Raw genomic sequence first — 18,811 nt, 5'->3', positions numbered from 1 at the left:
CCCGAGCCAGTACTTTTTTACAGGTTTTGCCTGCATTGCAGGGCAGGCTGCACAGTGAAAATCAGATCCCAGGATCCCCTGTGACATTGGGTATCGATTCGGAGAGGAGATTTCAGGTAATAGAAGGATGCATTTGCACAGAGGTAACTCCAAGTCTGCGACTACAAGTCTGTGTGTGTTCCTTTTTGCAGCACAAACCCTGCTATCGGCTTCTATGGGTGTATCAAGGGTTCCTATGACAAGCAGGGCTTCACCTTAACTGGAAGGCAAAAAGATCTGCGAGTTTGCAACAATTAAAACGTGTTATCCTTTCTCTTTTCCTGTTTTACCGAGCTGTTTTTTAAAAAAGTTAAAATAAACGTAAGGCAAATGATCAATAAGTTGTGTCAGAGAAATATTTTCTTTGCGTATCAAAAAACCCCACCAATTTTCTCTTCTGCCACACTGCAGATACAAAAAAATCTGACCATTATTCTTAGTCATATTTCAGGTTGTTACAAAGACTTTGGTATACTCCATCCCAGCCAATAAGTAATAAATTAGGATGTGAACAATATGGGAAAAGCAATGAGGATTTTGAAGTCAGTATTTTATTTTGGCACACTATTAAATATGCATATTATCTTTCTGTGCTTCTGCCTTATGTTTAAAGATCAAACGATATTTTTGGAAAGTAGTTATGTTCCAGCTTTGATTAGTGTAGCAAATGCTAACATGCATTTTAAAAATGCTTTGTATCAGATACTCCAAAGTATATTAAGTAATTTTTGAAATGCAAATTTTCACTACTCATTGAGGTAAATATGAAAAAAGATGCACCAAAAATGCCACAGAGGGATCCTGGGCTAAGGAACAAACCTGAACTCCCTCTTCAGGCAAAAACATAAGCCACAAACAGGAATTTTTTTCCAGATAACTGGATTCATAAAACAATTGTCACCTTTCAGGTTCCCTTCTGACCAACGCTCTCCCACCGTGGGGAAAGAAGGCAGCTGTGCTGAATGCAGTGCAGGCACAGGAGCCCTGCCTGCCTCTAACTCACTCCCCACCAACCTCTCCCAGCCTTTAGGAGTTCCACGTTTTTTCCAACCAAATGCCTTTCCACAGGCAAACACAACCACTGAACACCAAGCACGTAGGTCCACGAGTGATATATACGATTACAGTATAGTGATATCCAAATTTCAGTAAGGGCAGCATCATTGACAGTCAAACTATCCAGGAGGTGCAGAGGAAACCAATCCCCCAGTCCGTTATACAAAACAGTCTGCTGAAAATACGAAGAAGTCTCCTCCTTAGAGAAAATCAGCAAGGTAGGAAAAAAATAAAATGCACCTTCCTTGAATTTTATTTGGACTCGGCTTCTTCATCCACGAATTCCACCAGCGGAGCATGTCTGTTGGCCTGGGCACCTTCTTGGAAATGAACCTTTTTGATCACTCCTGCCTTTGGAGCCCTTATGGTGTGCTGCGGGGAAGGGAGTGATGGTCAGCACGGCCCCTTCCCCCCCCCAGCAACTCCTAATGCTACTCTTTGGTGAAATTAGACCACACCACCCTTAGTTACTTCCTCTGACACATGCATATTTGCTTTAAACCTCCTCTTAAAATGTTATCCTACTCCTTTTTCAAGTTTCGTTTTCTCATCAGTATTTATTTTGATACTGGGGACAAAAATGTTGTAATATTTTGAAGTACGAAGAGCTGCATGTTATTTTATTTCACTAGTACTTTTACGTATTATAATAAATAGCAGGCAGAAATAATACAGTTTTAGTCCAAAATGTTAATCATAGAGCAGATTTGTTCCCTTAAGAGGAATCTGCAGATTTACTAAAAATATTTTTGTTTGCTGGCCAGGAGGGGTCTTTACTCAGCAGATATTTGGCAAAATCTAGATGAAATACAAATACAGCTACCAGTATAAAGGAATAGCACATTTACATACCAGTCCCCAAACTGGTCTACTTGTTACTGTACCAGATTAGTTTTCCATTCACGTTTTGTTTGTTGGCAATTTCCTACATAGGGTTAGTGTAGTATCAAAACATTTAATATCAGATATTAATCCTTGCTTAGATGTGAGGATTTAATTTCAACAATAATTTGCTTTTTAAATTTTACAGTTTATATTTCAATAGCTCTGCAAAAAAATGAGTGTAATTTATAAAAGAGCATGATAAGGGAAAGGCAAATTTTCTCAACAATGTTAATTTTGCTACCACACACTGAAGTTTAAAATAAAACAATAGCCAAACCAAACCAGTTCAGGCTATAGAAACTATAGTTCAAGCAATCTGAGCCAAAGTCAAGCAACCTTACAAGATATAATGGCCCAAATGCTAGCCTACTAAATGCCACGTGGACAATTACAAAGAATCTTTAGTGTACTCTTGGTAAAACTTTAGGTTAATAATAATAAAAAGATTATAAACAACAAAAAAAATCCTGGACATATTTACAAAGTCACCATTAGCTAAATCTCTGCATGAAGTAACACATCACAGTGACCAAGAGACACACCTTGACAGCTTTTTGCTAAAAAGCTGAATGCAGGGAAGGGGAGAGGATTGCCAAAGCTACCCAAATTAATAGCCCAATGAACGCTAAAACATCTGCAGAACACCATGGGTTATATAATCATCATTTGTTGATAAATTAACAGCAAATATAATCCCCTGCAATCTAGTCAGACACAACACTTGTTTCACAGCATATGAAGTGAGAGTGACATCTGCAAGCTACGCTCTGCACCATGCTCCAATAATGCAACCAAAAATGATTACATTCTGACCAGCTTTTTATTTTCTCAGTAATTAAAACCTTTTATGTGTCACTTACCTCCATTTTCATAGCTATCATAACCATTAGAGGGTCTCCAATCTGAACTTTATCCCCTGCTTTCACAAACACCTACAAATCAAGAGAAAATTGGGGAAAAAGAGTCATGCATGTGCATACCATTAAAAATCATTGGCTGGATCTCAGCCCGCACAATCCACTGAGTGATTGTGGTTTTGCAGAACAGCCTCATAATATTTTTATTATTGTTGCACTGGGTATCTGAGTTCTCCAGCTAATACTTGAGGGAAGCCAGAGGCTATAGGAGAGGCTCAGTAAAGCTCAGAGGATGACCAGGAAGCCATTTATGTCTCAAAGAAGCAGCACTAGAGGAGACAATGTATATTCTGCCCTTTCTGGGCTTAAAAGCTTCTTTCTGAGAGAGAAAATGAACAACCCCCTCCCCCTCCTGGAGCCAGTCCCTAAAGTCATTTTCAAAACAAAATCCAGGAAGGAGATTGCAGCAGGCACCTAGTTTTTCTACAGTAACTCTGATTTAGTGTCAACTCAGCCTGTAAGAGATCCACGTGCAACACACTCCACCCTCTGGAAGGGCTCACACCTTCTCATTGCCAGCAGAAGCCTTTAACTACTCAGCTCTGCCAGAAATCTCTCTTCTATTGAAACTTCACCACTGCACAGAGAAATACACAAGACTTGCTGAGCTAAAGGAAAAGGAACAAAACCAGAAGCAGCGAAACACAAAGCTTAACAAAAACGGCATTTCTGAATATTTCTCTTTTTTTGCAACTGCATCCAACATTTCATCATGCGATGAAATGGATCAAACAGCCTACGACACTTCAGGGAACTTTGACTTAGAAAGTAATTAAGATGAAGAGAAAATTATTTAAGCAGTAGGATTAGTTAAGTATTCAGCTTGTCCAGAGCTGTACAAAAACTAGACTAGAAGCCTGAAAAACTCTTGGGTGGCTGCTGAAAAGTAGGAATAAAAAGGGCTTTTTCTGACTGGGGGGAGTCAGAGAGCACTGACATTTCTGGCCGTGCTTCTCTCCTGGCAGTACAGAAGCAAACACCATTTCTGGCAGACTGGACGTGGATATATACTGGAGAATTCAGTTCCTACCTGTATTACTCTAATTACCTTTTCCACGGTGCCTGTCATGGGCGCTACGGCACCGCTCTGCTCCCCCGCCGAGCTCACCGCAGACAGGTACTTGGGTACAGGGAGGCCAATCTGAGCACTCCCTTCCTACCAAAATAAAACCAACGACATACGAGTTAATAACATAAAAGAATACACCATTAAGACACATGCTGGCATGACGGGAAAGAACAGCTCTGGCTTTAGGCAACTCGGTCAGCTCCTCAGGGTGCCAGAGCACTGGGGCCAGGGCAGCAGAACCTGAGCACCCTCACAGCCCAGCACACCCTGACACCCCCGTGATTTCTTCTACATCCCCCACCTCAGGCTCTACTCTGATACCACAGCTTTCTTTCCTGTCATTTAATATTAAAAATGAAATGCACTGAAATAAAAATAGCAGTTACCAGCACTTTCAAACAACTGTCAGTCTGAAGGAATCGCTGCTGCTCTATGACAGACTCAGATAATTGGCCATTTAAATATTTTGTGTTCCCTGCTCCCAAAGCAGCATTTGTAACTCTGATTCACCCAATCGTGTTTTATCTTTCTAATAGTAATTTATTGTCTCACTCATTTACCATATCCAACTAACTTCTAACTACAGCTATAAACGCAAGAAGTATCAGAATGTTACAGGCCAGAGTGAGAGCTTAAATTATGATTCTCTTTCATCTTCTCTTCCAATTTATATCACTCGTTTACATGCAGAGAACTCTGAAACTGTGTACTTGTGATAATAAAGAAAGGAACTTTACCGGAAAGAAGAGGTAAATGGTGTTGTCCAAAATGACCAATTTGGCCTTACACACTGTTCCATTCACTGAAGACCTCAAGTAAAGTGAATCACCTTCTTTGAGCATCTCCCCAGAAATCAGGAACGTTTTATCTTGAATCTGAAAGTTAAATGCTTTATAAGGACAAAGCCTAACCCTTCAGGAGCTATAAACCAATAGTATCTGTTGTATAGACTCAACCTGTGATTCTTCATAGATAATTCTGGAATTATTTTTTTAAAAAGAGTCTTTTAAAATGTTTAAATCTGATGTATGCTTATTTTTAAAGTTAACAGGCTGTATTTGTATCCAATGCAACCAGCTCAGAAGATTAGCTATTACCCTCTCCGAGGACAATTTTTTATCATAAACTATGTAATAGCCCTCAGCTATACAGGAATATATTTCTCAGGAAAACCAGAATATTCAGAGTTTAGTGGTGCTACTAGAATCCAGTATGTATAATTTGTCCTAGCATCCTGACTTCCTTTGAACTCAAAAATCCAGAGTATTCAGCTGATATGGTGAGACACCACAATGCTTTCCAAAAGGCAGTGAGGCATCTCCTCACTCTTGTAAACTTAAATAGCCCTCAGCTATACAGGAATATATTTCTCAGGAAAACCAGAATATTCAGAGTTTAGTGGTGCTACTAGAATCCAGTATGTATAATTTGTCCTAACATCCTGACTTCCTTCGAACTCAAAAATCCAGAGTATCCAGCTGATATGGTGAGACTCCACAATGCTTTCCAAAAGGCAGGTCACCTCACTCTTATAAGCTTGTAATGCAAAAACTACAATGTATTCAGGAAACCCACACAGAAACAGAGAAGAGCAGAATGGAGACAGCGTCAATCAGAGACCCAAACTGCAGAGGAAGGACCAAATGGACCTGCTGGTCTTACGAGTAGAAATAAAACACGTCCACATTCTCCTGGTTGCACATCCCCTCCCCAAACAGCCCCACTCCACATTCCTTCCAGCCTCGGGTTATTTTTTGCTGACATGACTTACATGAGATAAGGCTACAGAGTAAAAGCTCTCCTGCATTACACATGTAATCAATACACTCAAAATAGCCTGCCTATTACGCGAGGGATGTGGATTATCTCAATATTCTTATCAGCAGAAATAAGGGTTTGGGTTACCCAATACATGGTTATATACATGAAAGCACAGCAATTTTCCTCACTGTTTTTCTAGCAAACTCATCTCTGGACAGTCTGAGCTGTTCATGAATACTGACTTATTCTCATCATTCCCCTTTTCTGAACACTGGAAAGCAGAAGCTGCCCTAGAGAGAGAGGGTGTTCTCAAGCCTGAAATCATTCAACACTCAGCAAAACACAACCCCATAAGCCATACAGTTAGAGATTATCACTAACTCACACAAAACCAGCTATGTTCAAAATATCTAGAGCTGTACCCTATAGGATCTCTATAGCGTTGACAGAAAAAAAAGCCAATTCCATCATTCAATTATTTAAGCAGATTTACTGCTCTCGTCATTCCTCATCTCATTTGGCAATCACTTTCCGATTTCCATCTTCAAAATAAAAGAAGTGTTATCTTACAGAAAACGCTCTAGAAATCTTTTATTTATCCCACAGGAGATCCATCTCATGCAGAGAATAAATCAGGAGTCCTGTGGAAAAAGAGTCTTTTTAAATGCAGATTTAAATCTACCTTCCAATGGTTTAGAAAGACAGATTTCAGGAAGAGAAAAATAAATAATAAAAAATAAGATCTTTAAATACTGGAAAAACAAATGTTTTTCTTAGTCTTATTTTCAGAAGTATTTTAGTAGCTCTTCTGTGCCAATCCAGCATCTAGCAAAGATAATTTCAAGTCAAAATATTAGTCTACAACAACAGCTGCAAGCAAACCAAAAATAGAACCCTATATCAGTAATTATCAAGCAACTTAAGTTAATACCAAGAGACGTCTACAAGAAACTGATTCTTCTTTTCACTAATGTAATATCTGAAAAAAAGTGGACTTGTACCTGCATGTTGTATGAACCTTCTTGATTGTAACTGACAGCTACATCCACAACTGCTCAATAAAACAAAACATGTATATGTGAGTAGATTTAATTATAGGATCCAGAGAATCATTACATATAAACATTATTTAGTCTATTTTTCTTGATAAAAAAATACCTATCAATACTAAGAAAAGAGTATTTTCAGATGAGCTGAGTACACATTGCAGATTTCATACTGAATTCTAGACAATTTGTTTTTCAAAGATGAACCCTTGCTGTTACGCTCCAAAATCTATGTTCTCTGGACAGAAAACAGATTTTTGATGGGAAAAAGTGCTGAGCACTTTCACACCAAAGTGAAGTAAAAAAAAAAAAAAGTCAATGACATTCAGCTTATCTCACCGTTATTCATTTAAATGATGAACATTAGTGGTGTCATTTGAATTGGGTTTATATCTCCTCGAGATCCAACAGTGCGGATCAATCATGCAATTTGGTGAATTCCCAGCTTAAACTGCATTAAACTCATACTGATTCTATTTGCTGTTTCTTAGCCTGAATTTTCAAGCACCAGTTGAAATAACTTTATCCATGAAGTATCTCCTCTTCCTCCACTGACTCTTTTGTTAACTTACCGTTTTCCCCATCCAGCAGAGACAGTTTTCTGGTATAACATATATTTATTCTTCTACCAGTGCTGGATGCAAATGGTGAGAATTTATCTAAAACACAAAATATACAGATACGTTACTTTCATTCTACTTTGGCAAAACACAATACTTAGAACTTACACCATAAAATCAATGTCCTACTATTACTGCCATCATACTTGTATATTTATATATAAGATTGGGGAACCACTCAAGCTTCACCACTGAATAAATTGAGGCTGTGTGGAACCTACAGAAAACTCAATGCTGACAGCACTGACTAAGAAAAAGGACACTGACTGTTCTCCACAAACACATCCTCAACCAGGACAAGAAAGTGTGGGAATTCACCTGCACCACAGCAGGTACAATTGCACCTTTAGGTGAAGGCTCCAAGTGTAAGAGCAGTCAAACAAGGCAGCGAATGGCCTGGGAAGATGGAGGGGTTTCTCTGACTTGGTGTTTTTGAGAGTGGATCAGATGAACTAATCAGGCAGTGCCTGACAGCTGTACATCACCTCCTGAAGAAGGGAAGAGTGTATGGGAATCTTTCCAATCCCACTCCACCACATTCCCAGTATAAAGTGGAGGCAGAAAGAAAATTAACAAGGTTGTTGGCAGCATGTATTAGATTTATATGCAATTTTTGTTAAGAGCAATCACGTGCCCTGCTGGTATCACCATTAGCAGTGCCAGAACTCAAGGATGTGCAGCTCCCCCAGTCCTGTTCATTCCATCAAACCCCACTGCCTCTCCCAGTCCCAGCAGAGACAACGGTATCTCCAAAGACCTTGGGCCAACCGTAGGAATACGAGTGACAGACACTGTTTATGCTTCTAACGAGCAAAGAGCACACGGTGACACCGAGTATGAATCCCAAGGTCTTTCAGATAGTGCCTGGCTGCAGCGCTGTGGGAATGAGTCTGTACTCCACAGGGGTGATATATTCAATATCTGTCCCTTCACAAAAGTGATGGTCTGCTCTGCCTGTAAATCTCTGACAAACGCCAGAACGCAGAACCCTGATCAGGCACAAAGTCAGGCAAAAAGGGAGCAGGCAGATTAGATAACTGCACGTGAGCTCACAGCACTGTCTCCTCTCGTCACAAATAGAATAAAACAAAAGAAGAATGGTCCTTACCATCTGACTGCTCTCGAAAAGCATCTGTTAGCATTTTCTCTTTCAGGATGAGTCCCAGAGCTGCCTGACACACAACTTCGTATGGGGTCGCCTTTTTGGTTGGAAATAGTTCATCATGGTGTTGAGGAATGAAATTAGTGTGCACGTTTCCAGCCTCAAACTGCGGGTGTCCTGACAGGCTCAGTAAGAAATCAATATTAGTGCTTAATCCTACAATCTGTAAAGAGAAAGAAGCATATTGCCAAATGGAAATGAAGCTACAAATGAACACCCAGCTTTCTGCCTAGGCACAGAACCAACAGCATTAAAAATTCTCTGTATTTCTTTACCATGTTTATAGTCTAAAGATTTAATTGTTTTTATGAATTAGAAACTACAAGCAAACACGGTCTGACAGAAATTCCACCTACAAATTCCATTCAGTTTGAGAAAGCTCACACTACAATGGAGAATGCTGTTGTTTCACCTTACTCTTCTATGAAGTCCCAGCTGCATCATCCAACTGAAGATGTTGCAAACTTAAGAAAAAGCTCTGTGTAAAACTGGACTTACACTTAACCTCTGCTCAGTCCTCCAACAAAAACAGTTTGCAAATTAGGAAAAAATACAGCTTCTGCAAACAAATACTGATTCCAAGATGACAGTGGCAAAGGCAGGTTCCTTCCTAGAAACCACTTTTGGTTTAGTGCAGTATTTTATCCATCTTTTGTTAGCTTGAGATGTGAAGTCACACTAGGTGCCTTTCACTTACATTGTATTGATGCAAACTGTATCGCAGCTTTCTGAGCGCCGCTTGACGATCCTCAGCCCAAACGACCAGCTTTGCAATCATTGGGTCGTAATGAACAGAAACTTCATCACCTAAAATACACATATAAAAAATGCTGTAACACTAACCCAAGTACTTTCTGAAAGCTGGTAATGCAGAGTAGTGCACACCATATGGCATAAGACTCTGACACAACTGACAGCCACGTTTCTCTGTGTCCTTAAAGAACATTAACCTTTAATGATGTGACCTGGTGTTTCAATTCCCAGGACAACTTCAGTACAGACTTTTGCAGAGGTAACATTATTTAGATTCAGTTTTCTTTGTTGCAACCAGAATGCAGGATTGATAAATTATGATGAGAATATAATTAGCATGATCCAATGGACAATCATTTGGATAGGGGTAAATAAAATATTCAGCGGAGGACATGGACACAGAAGGACACGCATTTGGATAGGGGTAAATAAAATATTCAGCGATTGACCAGAAGGACACAGACAATCACAAGGAAGAGTAATTCTGTAGAGAACTTCTTTATAACAACATCCTGTCACACAAACTTATTGAGGCCAAGGAGGGAAATGCTTACAAAGTAAAGCTTTTGATGTTCTGTATTTCTGATTCTACCACTGCCTCCAGCTTTACCTTGTCTGACTCCAGTTTCTATCCTGGTGAACTGATCAGGCTGTGGGGTGGATAAATGCAGCAACGGCCCAGCCCCTGGCATGAAGTTGTTATTGGGGTCCTCAGCGTATATTCGAGCTTCAAACGCGTGGCCACGGAGCAGAATCTCCTCCTGCCTCAGGGGAATCTTCTCTCCTGCTGCAACCTGAAAACATTAGGTTTTTTTTTCTTTAATGTGAAATCAATATTCTGGAGTGCCAATGCATGAAATATTAAATATCTTTCTTCTAAACATGAACAACTATAAAGCACATTAGAAAAAAAGCACGAGGAGAATGAAGTGGTAGGTCATAAAAGGCTAATACTGAAATTATTCCTTCCCTTTCTTTTTTCTGGGAGTCACCAGTCAAAGGATTTTCAATTATTGTTGTGTAAATGGACCTCTTAATATTTCACACTGCTAAAACATAATGGAAATTCTTTTTTCTACTGGTTATATCAAAATAATTAAATGTTTTAAGTTAGTTTTGTGAACTAAGAGAGGATTTTATTAGAGAAAAATTGCCGCCAAAGCAGCTGATGAAATGGGTTACTGGCAGCCAGCACTACAGCCGTACGCTATTGACTCTTCTGTATACCATGGGACCTTACATTGAAGGGAATGTTTCTCTAAGGGATTTCTAACAATTTAAGAACCTTTAATGGGGAAAGAAACATCATTTTATTGCTCAAAGGAATTCACATTACAATACAGGAATACCAGCACACACCAACACCACACCAGTCTGAGACTAAAAACCAGGGCTTTTATGGACAAAACAAACCAAGCAGCCTGCTGCGGTGAAACACGGAGACCCTTTCCCAGGAAGCTACGTAATTTCCATCTACATGGGAAAACTCAAGTTCCTGTGAAAAAATCTGTAGCAACATTTCACCTTCTTTTGAAGCATCAGGGGTTTTCCATGCTCTGCCTTCTGCCACCAGGGATTTCAGCAGAGAGAAGAGAACCTGCCTTAGCCATCGCAGGAAGAGTCACACTATCTAGATTCACAAAAACAATCCCTCCAAGAACTGATAGCCCTTTTCTGTCTCTGGGCTCGTGAAGCCACACCCCAACACCACTGAACCTTCCCACCTTACCTCTTCTTCTTTCTTCCAGTGGTGTTTGATCCCCACTCCAACTCAGCACTCAATGCACAATTTCCATTCCCAGACCAGGAGGCCAAAAGCTCCTCCTTTTTACATCACTGTTTGCCATTTTAGTTTTCTTTCTGGTTACACTAAACACTCCCCACTGTATCTACTTACCCTCAATATCTGCTGCTGTCCTCACTTTTCAATTAATCTAACCAGAATTGGTTTTCATTTTCAGGTTCTTAAGGTCCAAAACTTCCTGTTATCATTCGGACATTTGAGTGATCTCTCTGCAAATTGGGTGTGAGAGGAAACAGCCCGTTTCCAGTCCACACAACTACACATTTATTTCAGAATGTGACTATACTGGTTTAACACCAGAGACATGGTTTTGTGAAGAGTTTTCCTCCTACGGCCTGATCCAAGTATGATTTTTGGGCCAGAGATACACTTGAACTAGAGTTTTAAAAAAATTTCAGCATGGCAGGGGAAAGATCAGGACCTTACTCCTCCCACTTCCCACATTCTCTATAACCTCTCTAAATATACTTCAAAAAATGGGGGTTTTTCCTCTACACAACTAGAAGACGACTTTGTTGAAATTCAGAGCATCTACACAATGACCAAACACAGTAATACGAGACGTTCCTCTGGAGCAAAGGAAACTCTACCCTATTAACTGAAGGGGAAATGAGGGTCTGAAACCCCATCTGGTCTCTCCCAGGCAATATCAAAGGGTGCGATTCACCAGACAAGAGGAACTCTACATTTCAAATCAATTAACACTTACCCTAAGCTGCCACTCCACCAAGTCTGTCCCAGTGATCATCTCTGTAACTGGGTGCTCTACTTGCAGCCTGGTATTCATCTCCATGAAGTAAAAATTGTGTTGGGAGTCCATAATGAATTCCACTGTTCCTGAGGTGTTTAATAAAAGGGCACTTCATCAAAACAAGACTTTTTCAGAAGGGATGCCTACGACACTTGATTTATGGCAGGACAAGACTATTATTTCTACACCAGACACACTGAATTTCATTACATTCTACACAAATTATCTTAAAGGGTCACACAATCGAGGTCTGAAAACAGGAGGGTTGTGACCTTGCACATTTACATAGCCTGTGCTCTTCAGCAGCTGATCTCCTCTACAGCAAGAGCTGCATTTTCTCTCAGCTGTAAAAAGCACATCAAGACTCTTTAAGGCACCGTGATACACATACGGTGTGTAATTATTTTTAAAAAACAAGTATCCAAAGCAAGCAGTGAGAAAAATCACAAATAATTTTAGCAGGTTATTTTTCATCTGGGAAATAATGTGGACATTACAGACAGGGAGCTGTGGGTTTGCTTTTGTTAAAGGCTTTACTGTTTGAATATAAAGTATTATTCTTTGTATGCTGAAAGAGAAATTATTTTTCCCTTGCTCTGCTCAAAACTACTAACTTTGATAACGCTCACTCCAAGCACAGCCTAGCTGACTGAATTATCTGCTCTGAAATTGTTTCTTTCTGCTCTTCAGCTGCCACTGGTCTTGAGCTCCGAAGGTACGCTAGTTTACATTTGTAATTACATCAGAATTAACTATGTGGTTACTTGCTTAAACCTCAAAAGAAGTGGGGGATTTGTGTCATAATCTAAATCAATCAGATGCTATTTGCCTTGAGGCTTAATTAAGTGTACCACTGGAGCAGGCACACCTCCCCAGACTTACCCGCTCCCACGTAATTCACTGCTTTGGCTGCTTTCACAGCAGCTTCTCCCAGTCTCTTCCGAACGTCAGGATTAATTCCTGGCTGTAAATAATAATAATAGAAAAGATTATAAATTATTGTGAATTTTGGCGATATTAAACGACTTGGCATGAATATTTTGTGATATTTAGCAACTGTAGTGAATCCTTATCAATGTTATACTTTAAATCTACGTATTTTCCCTGAGAATAATTTTCTAAAGAAAGTCATTTTTTCAATTAGAACACTTTCTGCAGCAGAATTAGAACAGGTATTGAAAATTACAAATAAATTACTACCCACTAAATAAATTCAATGGGAGTTACTAATTACTTTAAAAATATGTCAGTTCACACCAAAAAAAATATTGTAAGAACTTTCTACTCACCCCTGGTGCCTCTTCAATGATCTTCTGATGCCTTCTCTGCACGCTGCAGTCTCTTTCAAACAGATAGACAGCGTTGCCATGCTGGTCACCGAATACTTGGACTTCAACGTGCCTGTGCCACAATAAAAAATGTTTCAATGTATTTCAATAAAGCCCCAATCCTGCCACTGACTGCACCCAAACAGAGTGTGAACTCGCACGCAGTCCTGTATGCTTCAGGAGGAATTCTTATGGGACTCAGTGTCCTCCTTCTAACAGCCAAAAACGTAGAAATAAGGCTAAGAACATGGAGGATTTCAACTGTTTTAAGACGTCTTCAATTTCCTAAATGAAACAGGATTCTAAATGCCAGCTACTGCAGTGAAACCTCACAGGCCATAGGATAAACAAGATGTGTATCCAAAGGCTGCTTAGTCTTTATTAGTTCTTTATTAGTTCTTCTATGAAAAGATTAAATGAGGAGTTTAGGACACTTGAGGGCAGCAGAAACACGACGACAGCTTGACTCCAGTCTGTAGTTTAAGTATTCTAAAGTGATTTTTTTTTTCTAGATGTAAATTGAGTTTAGAAAGTTCACTCAGAATATCAACATCATTAAATGTCATTGCCCTGTCTCCCAAACAGCAGTATTTCAATTCTTATCATTCAAGACAAAGTCATTACAAGAAATTCAATACATTATAAACAATATTGACTAAATTAACACCTGCCATAGTGCAACTAAAACATATGGGACCAATTTCCATCCTACTACTAAAACAAGTATGTTTATTTAGCAGTATAATAAACATTAGAGTGTTTATATTAAAAAAAAAATAATAATCTGTTTCTCACCTTGGATTATCTACAAATTTCTCAATCAGCATTGCATCATCATTGAAAGACTTCTTTGCCTCTCTCCGAGCTGATTCCAGTTGGTCCAGGAACTCCTTCTCTGAGTGAGCAATTCTCATGCCCTAAAATACAGAAAAAAGCATATATAAATGTCTGAAAATACAGGCCACAATAAAAATCATTGTTGCACACAAACAGAAAGAAACGATCTTAACAATAACACTTTTCTTTCTTAAACTTTAGCAGAATTGTATATCAGCTTCCAGTAAGATAATCCTACTAAGTCCCACTGAAAGTGCTATAAGAAGTGCAAAAAAAATAGATAATCATTCCATTGATATGAATGATTGCAAAATTCAATTTTATTCTTAAATATCATAGATATTTTCCAAGGTTGGCAAAGAAAAATTGATTTAATTACAAAACAAATGCAGCTATTTCGGAAATAATCAGAATTCTCTATCATGTCACTTTCATAGAAACTTATTTCAGAGCAAAATCAGATTTAGACAGAGAATTCACCATATGCTAAGACGTGTCTAGACACGAAGGATTTAAATGGTATTTCTAATTTCACTTCTTATGCAACATTTAAAACGGTTAGCAAAAAAAAAAAACAAACAAAGAAGTTATCACAAAGTAACAACTTAAAGTCATCTAATTTCACACAAACAAATCCATAGCAGAACTTTTCTGCTTATGTGAATTGCTGGAGATCCACTGAAATAAACCAAATTCTTTCAATTTATACCAGCTACGTATCCTGTGCCTGACTGCACAACAATGGAAATGAGACATTAATAAAAAAATTTAACCAAAAGTAGTTATCCGTTTCGTATCCTGTGCCTGACTGCACAACAATGGAAATGAGACATTAATAAAAAAATTTAACCAAAAGTAGTTCTCTGTTTTATTTGTTTTCATAGATTTTTTTTTTTTTAAATATTCACTTACAGAAACCGAGACATGACAGTTTTACCCCAGGTGGTAGACAGATTAGCGCCTTTACCTTTCCTCCACCTCCACGAACAGCTTTAATCATTACTGGGTATCCTATTCTCTTGGCATGTTCCTTTAGACACGCGTCTGACTGATCTTCTCCATGATAACCTTCAACAACAGGAACGCCAGCAGCAGACATTATAGCTTTGGAAGTGCTTTGACAGAACAGTTTTATGTTTAGAATGATAGTAATATTTTTTTTCTCCTTACTTTAAGCTCCAAACCTGTATCAGTTCCCAACCTTAATTCTCCTCACAAAAGTAGTTCCACATAAAAGCAATCAGTTACAGCTTTACTTTTCTTTCCCATCTTTTGGCCCACATTACAGAGGCCAAAACCTAACATTTTTAAATTAACCACTGTATCCTGCCAAGACTATATTTAAAGTTGTACAAAGGCAAAACTCTGTTCATGATACAGACTGGATTCACATCATTCATAAAATACTCAAGCATAACAACTGTCATTTCAAACATGCTTGCAAAACTAGTTAAATTACAGAGGTAATTTACTCTCACGTTAGGAAGCGATAAAAAATTAGTTCTCTGAAATTAATATTACAGAGTTCGTGTGTTGGTAATAACCTTATTTCCATATTCTGGATTTGCGCTTCACACCCTGGAAACATTTCTTTGATCTAAGTAACTAAGATCTGCTGTGATGAAGGAAACATCACCCCATTTTACATGAGCCCCAACAACCCTCACCTACATAACACCACAACGCCCCAATTCGGGAAAACTAGAATCCATTAGGTATTTAATTATTAAAACCCTAACAACTGAACAATCTTGATTGTTTCTATGCCTATAGGAATCCCACATCTAGAAACCTGGAGCTTATTCCTCTGAAGAAAGCCATAAAAGACAATGAGAACTGACAGAATAAAATAATTATGGAGCAACTGGTCATTTGTTAACAAAATTAGCTTTGCCAAACTGTAAATTGCATAAGCAAGTAACAGATTAGAAACAGATACCTCTTAATACCCATATCTCTGATAGCAGATGAAGGCGGACCTATGAAGATGATTCCCTCTTGCTTGCACAACTCTGCAAACTCTGTGTTTTCTGAGAGGAAACCATAACCTGGATGAATGGCCTAAAATAGAATAATGTTACCAGCCTATTTTTGTAACAGTTTAGCTTAGAAAACCCTGAAACTTCAGTAGAGTACTAGGGAAACACATGACAGAAACACCACCAGTAAAAACAAAGAACTCAAGAATATGGGAGTAGCAGAAGATTTCAGGTTGTGATCTACTGACCTGTGCTGCTGAGACCTTGGCCACCTGCAGAATCTTCTCCATGGCCAGGTAACTGTGCTGTGAGGGTGCTGGACCGATGCAGTACGCTTCATCTGCCTGGGACAGAAAAAAAAATACATATGACAGACTGTTTATCAGATAATAAAAAGCAAATTTAAGAGAATTTCTAAGCTAACTATATGGATTATCAGACTGCTAGCATGCAACAGGTTAAATCACTGCCTCTCTTCATGGAGAGGCTCAACTGGGTGAAACAAATTCTAACTTTCTTCCCAAAATAAGAGTCCATTCTGTAACCCCCAGAGGCCACTCTGGAGTTTAAGCACCAGACTTTAGTGCACTTGCTGACAAGTTGTCAGGTGCTGAGGCAGAGACGAGGCAAACTTTTCACTGATTCAAGGAAAACTTGGAAGTAACTCCACAGCAGCGAAAATCAACTGCATTAGCACACACACCTACTTTCGCATTGAACTTACTAATGAAAAATACTGTTAAAAATACTGCAAATGAACGTGAATCACAAACTGAATGACAATACTTCACCATTGCTACATGCATAGAATTTCTGTCTGCTTCACTATAAACGGCCACAGACTTCACACCCATCTTCTTGGCTGTTCGCATCACCCTGCACGCGATTTCGCCTCGGTTCGCGATCAGGATCTTCCCGATGCTGTGACCTCCTGTTCAAAAGGATGACGCACAGTAAGCATTTCTTTAAACTAAATATATCCTTAAAAACATTCCTGGAAATCAAGCTATTTTAAAATTCAGATTTCTTTGTCACCATTTAGAGTGTTTATGTATTTCTTCCAATAATGAAAAAACACATGCTTCACCCAAAAGCATTCCTACGCTAGTCCTGGAATTTTTTCCTTAGAGCACTTATGTTTCGAATCTTTTTTTCTTTTTTAGAACACAAGAAATCTATTCTAACCCTAACACAACACTTAAACATAAAAGTTGATGCTTCTACTTTTACCGTGTAGTTTCTGCCTCATGGGCAGAACTAAATAGCTTTAAACTATCTGTAAAATGAAAATATCTCTCTGAATTCTAAAACATGTCTTTTTAGGCAACATAACAACAGGGTCAGTTTAAATAATCTTGCTAAATATTTTTAACTTCCTTTCATATATTGTTTAAATACCATGATGCCTAAAAACCAATTCTCACAGACTTTGCAACATTTGTATCAGAAAAGGACTCAGAGGAAAACATGACAAAAATAAATAGTTTTCATGAAGTTGAGTATACCAAAATATGACAGATAAAATTATTCAAAATGCTGTTTACACATTAAAGATTCTTTCTGTTTGGTCTGCTGCAGACTACTGTTTTCAAATACTATACAAATATTGAATATTTATTTAGAAAACCCTACAGTTTTTCAGCAACTAATGGTCTAAAACTAGTTGTAAAGCAACCCACATTACGCAACTGATTAACCCTAGTAGCTAAAGAAGTTACATTTCATACCTATCGTCGAGGCCCATCTCACAAATCTCTGTACTTGGTTCCATTGCCTGCACAATTACAAGCAAACAGAAGTGTCACAAAAATACATGAAGATATGGTAGCCGTGGTACTTTTATCTTCAAGGTGGGAAAGGGGCAGCACTGACACAGCTCTGGAGCTTTTGGTATTTATTATTTATTAACAATTTACAAAGAAGGTGTTCAAGTACAACAGACTTCACCAGATCTCTCCTTTTGTCCTTCAGATACAACAGAAATTATGCCCTCACTTTTTTTAGTGGCATTCAAACTGAAACACTCAACATATTATTCCTAAAAAAAACAAAACTCTTTTGGTGGACAGAACAGCAATATCTGGCATTTACCACAGAGAAGGCAACTTGATGTATTTGGGAAAGAAGTCACGAACAATCACACACAAAAAAAATAGCTTAAAAAAAAGGAAATAGGAGTTGTTTATATGGACAGTGTGCAAGAGAGAAATGTGTAAGACAGCAAGAAAGAAGAGCTATGAAGGATTTTGGAAGCATGTTAAACCTCCAACTAATAAAAAGTACTCCAGAAATCAGGTGGAGGAGGGTAAGTGACTGGAAGAAACTGGAACAGCGTGGAACTGTTTTAATTAACCCATAAATCAACTCCAGAACCCTGGACGAAGCCCAGCAGGCCCCGCAGGCCGTGGGGCAGCAGCCAGGCCCCAGGGGACCCGCACCTCGGCCGCGGCACCGGGGAAAAACGAGTCCATTTCCTCAAGTTCTACCAAGCGGCTTCCCCGGTCACCGGCTCCCCCCGCACAGGACCCCGCGGGCCCAGCAGGGCTTCCCGGAACCCGCACCAACTCCTAAACCTACACTTGAAGCTCTGGGTAGCTTTTTTGCCTTTTTTTTTTTTTTTCCCCACAGAGGAGCCCGGGGTACCTGTATCCCCCCCCACCCCCGGCCTAGCTCCTCCTGAGGCGCCGAGCCCCTTCCCGCCGCCTCCCCCGGGGCAGCCCGGCTCCAGGCCCGGCTGTGGGCAGTCTCCCCCCGCGCCAGGCCGCCGCCCCCGGGGCCCTCCCGGCCGGCCCCCGCTAACGGGC

General features: G+C 39.3%; 1 protein-coding gene across 1 annotated transcript; it reads right to left on the bottom strand.

The window, feature by feature from the left end:
* Window positions 1-185: 185 nt before the first annotated feature.
* On the bottom strand, window positions 186-18,513 carry MCCC1 (methylcrotonoyl-CoA carboxylase 1). The gene is made up of 18 exons (XM_014939892.1): window positions 17,735-18,513; window positions 16,799-16,938; window positions 16,256-16,351; window positions 15,968-16,089; window positions 14,996-15,143; window positions 13,987-14,108; window positions 13,153-13,264; window positions 12,746-12,827; window positions 11,822-11,949; window positions 9,919-10,102; window positions 9,253-9,362; window positions 8,502-8,718; window positions 7,346-7,432; window positions 6,729-6,778; window positions 4,704-4,841; window positions 3,946-4,053; window positions 2,841-2,912; window positions 186-1,467 (listed from the first exon to the last, which is right to left on the bottom strand). The coding sequence occupies exons 2-18, from the start codon at window positions 16,877-16,879 to the stop codon at window positions 1,348-1,350; spliced, it is 1,977 nt and encodes a 658-aa protein (XP_014795378.1). The 5' UTR covers window positions 16,880-16,938; window positions 17,735-18,513; the 3' UTR covers window positions 186-1,347.
* Between the last annotated feature and the right edge of the window lie 298 nt (window positions 18,514-18,811).

The sequence above is a fragment of the Calidris pugnax genome, unplaced genomic scaffold, assembly GCF_001431845.1.
Source record: "Calidris pugnax isolate Ruff unplaced genomic scaffold, ASM143184v1 scaffold94, whole genome shotgun sequence".
In the NCBI taxonomy this organism is placed as follows: domain Eukaryota; kingdom Metazoa; phylum Chordata; class Aves; order Charadriiformes; family Scolopacidae; genus Calidris; species Calidris pugnax.
Note: the sequence above shows the minus strand (reverse complement) of the source record. Positions and strands in the feature narration are given on the sequence as shown.

Coding starts and splice junctions, on each gene's coding strand:
- MCCC1 (XM_014939892.1), bottom strand. CDS start 16,879: ATGCGAACAGCCAAGAAGATGGGTGTGAAGTCTGTGGCCGTTTATAGT. Junction 14,109..14,995: donor TTCGTGGAGGTGGAGGAAAG/GTAAAGGCGCTA, acceptor TCTGTATTTTAG/GGCATGAGAATTGCTCACTC. Junction 8,719..9,252: donor ACAGTTTGCATCAATACAAT/GTAAGTGAAAGG, acceptor TTCTCTTTACAG/ATTGTAGGATTAAGCACTAA.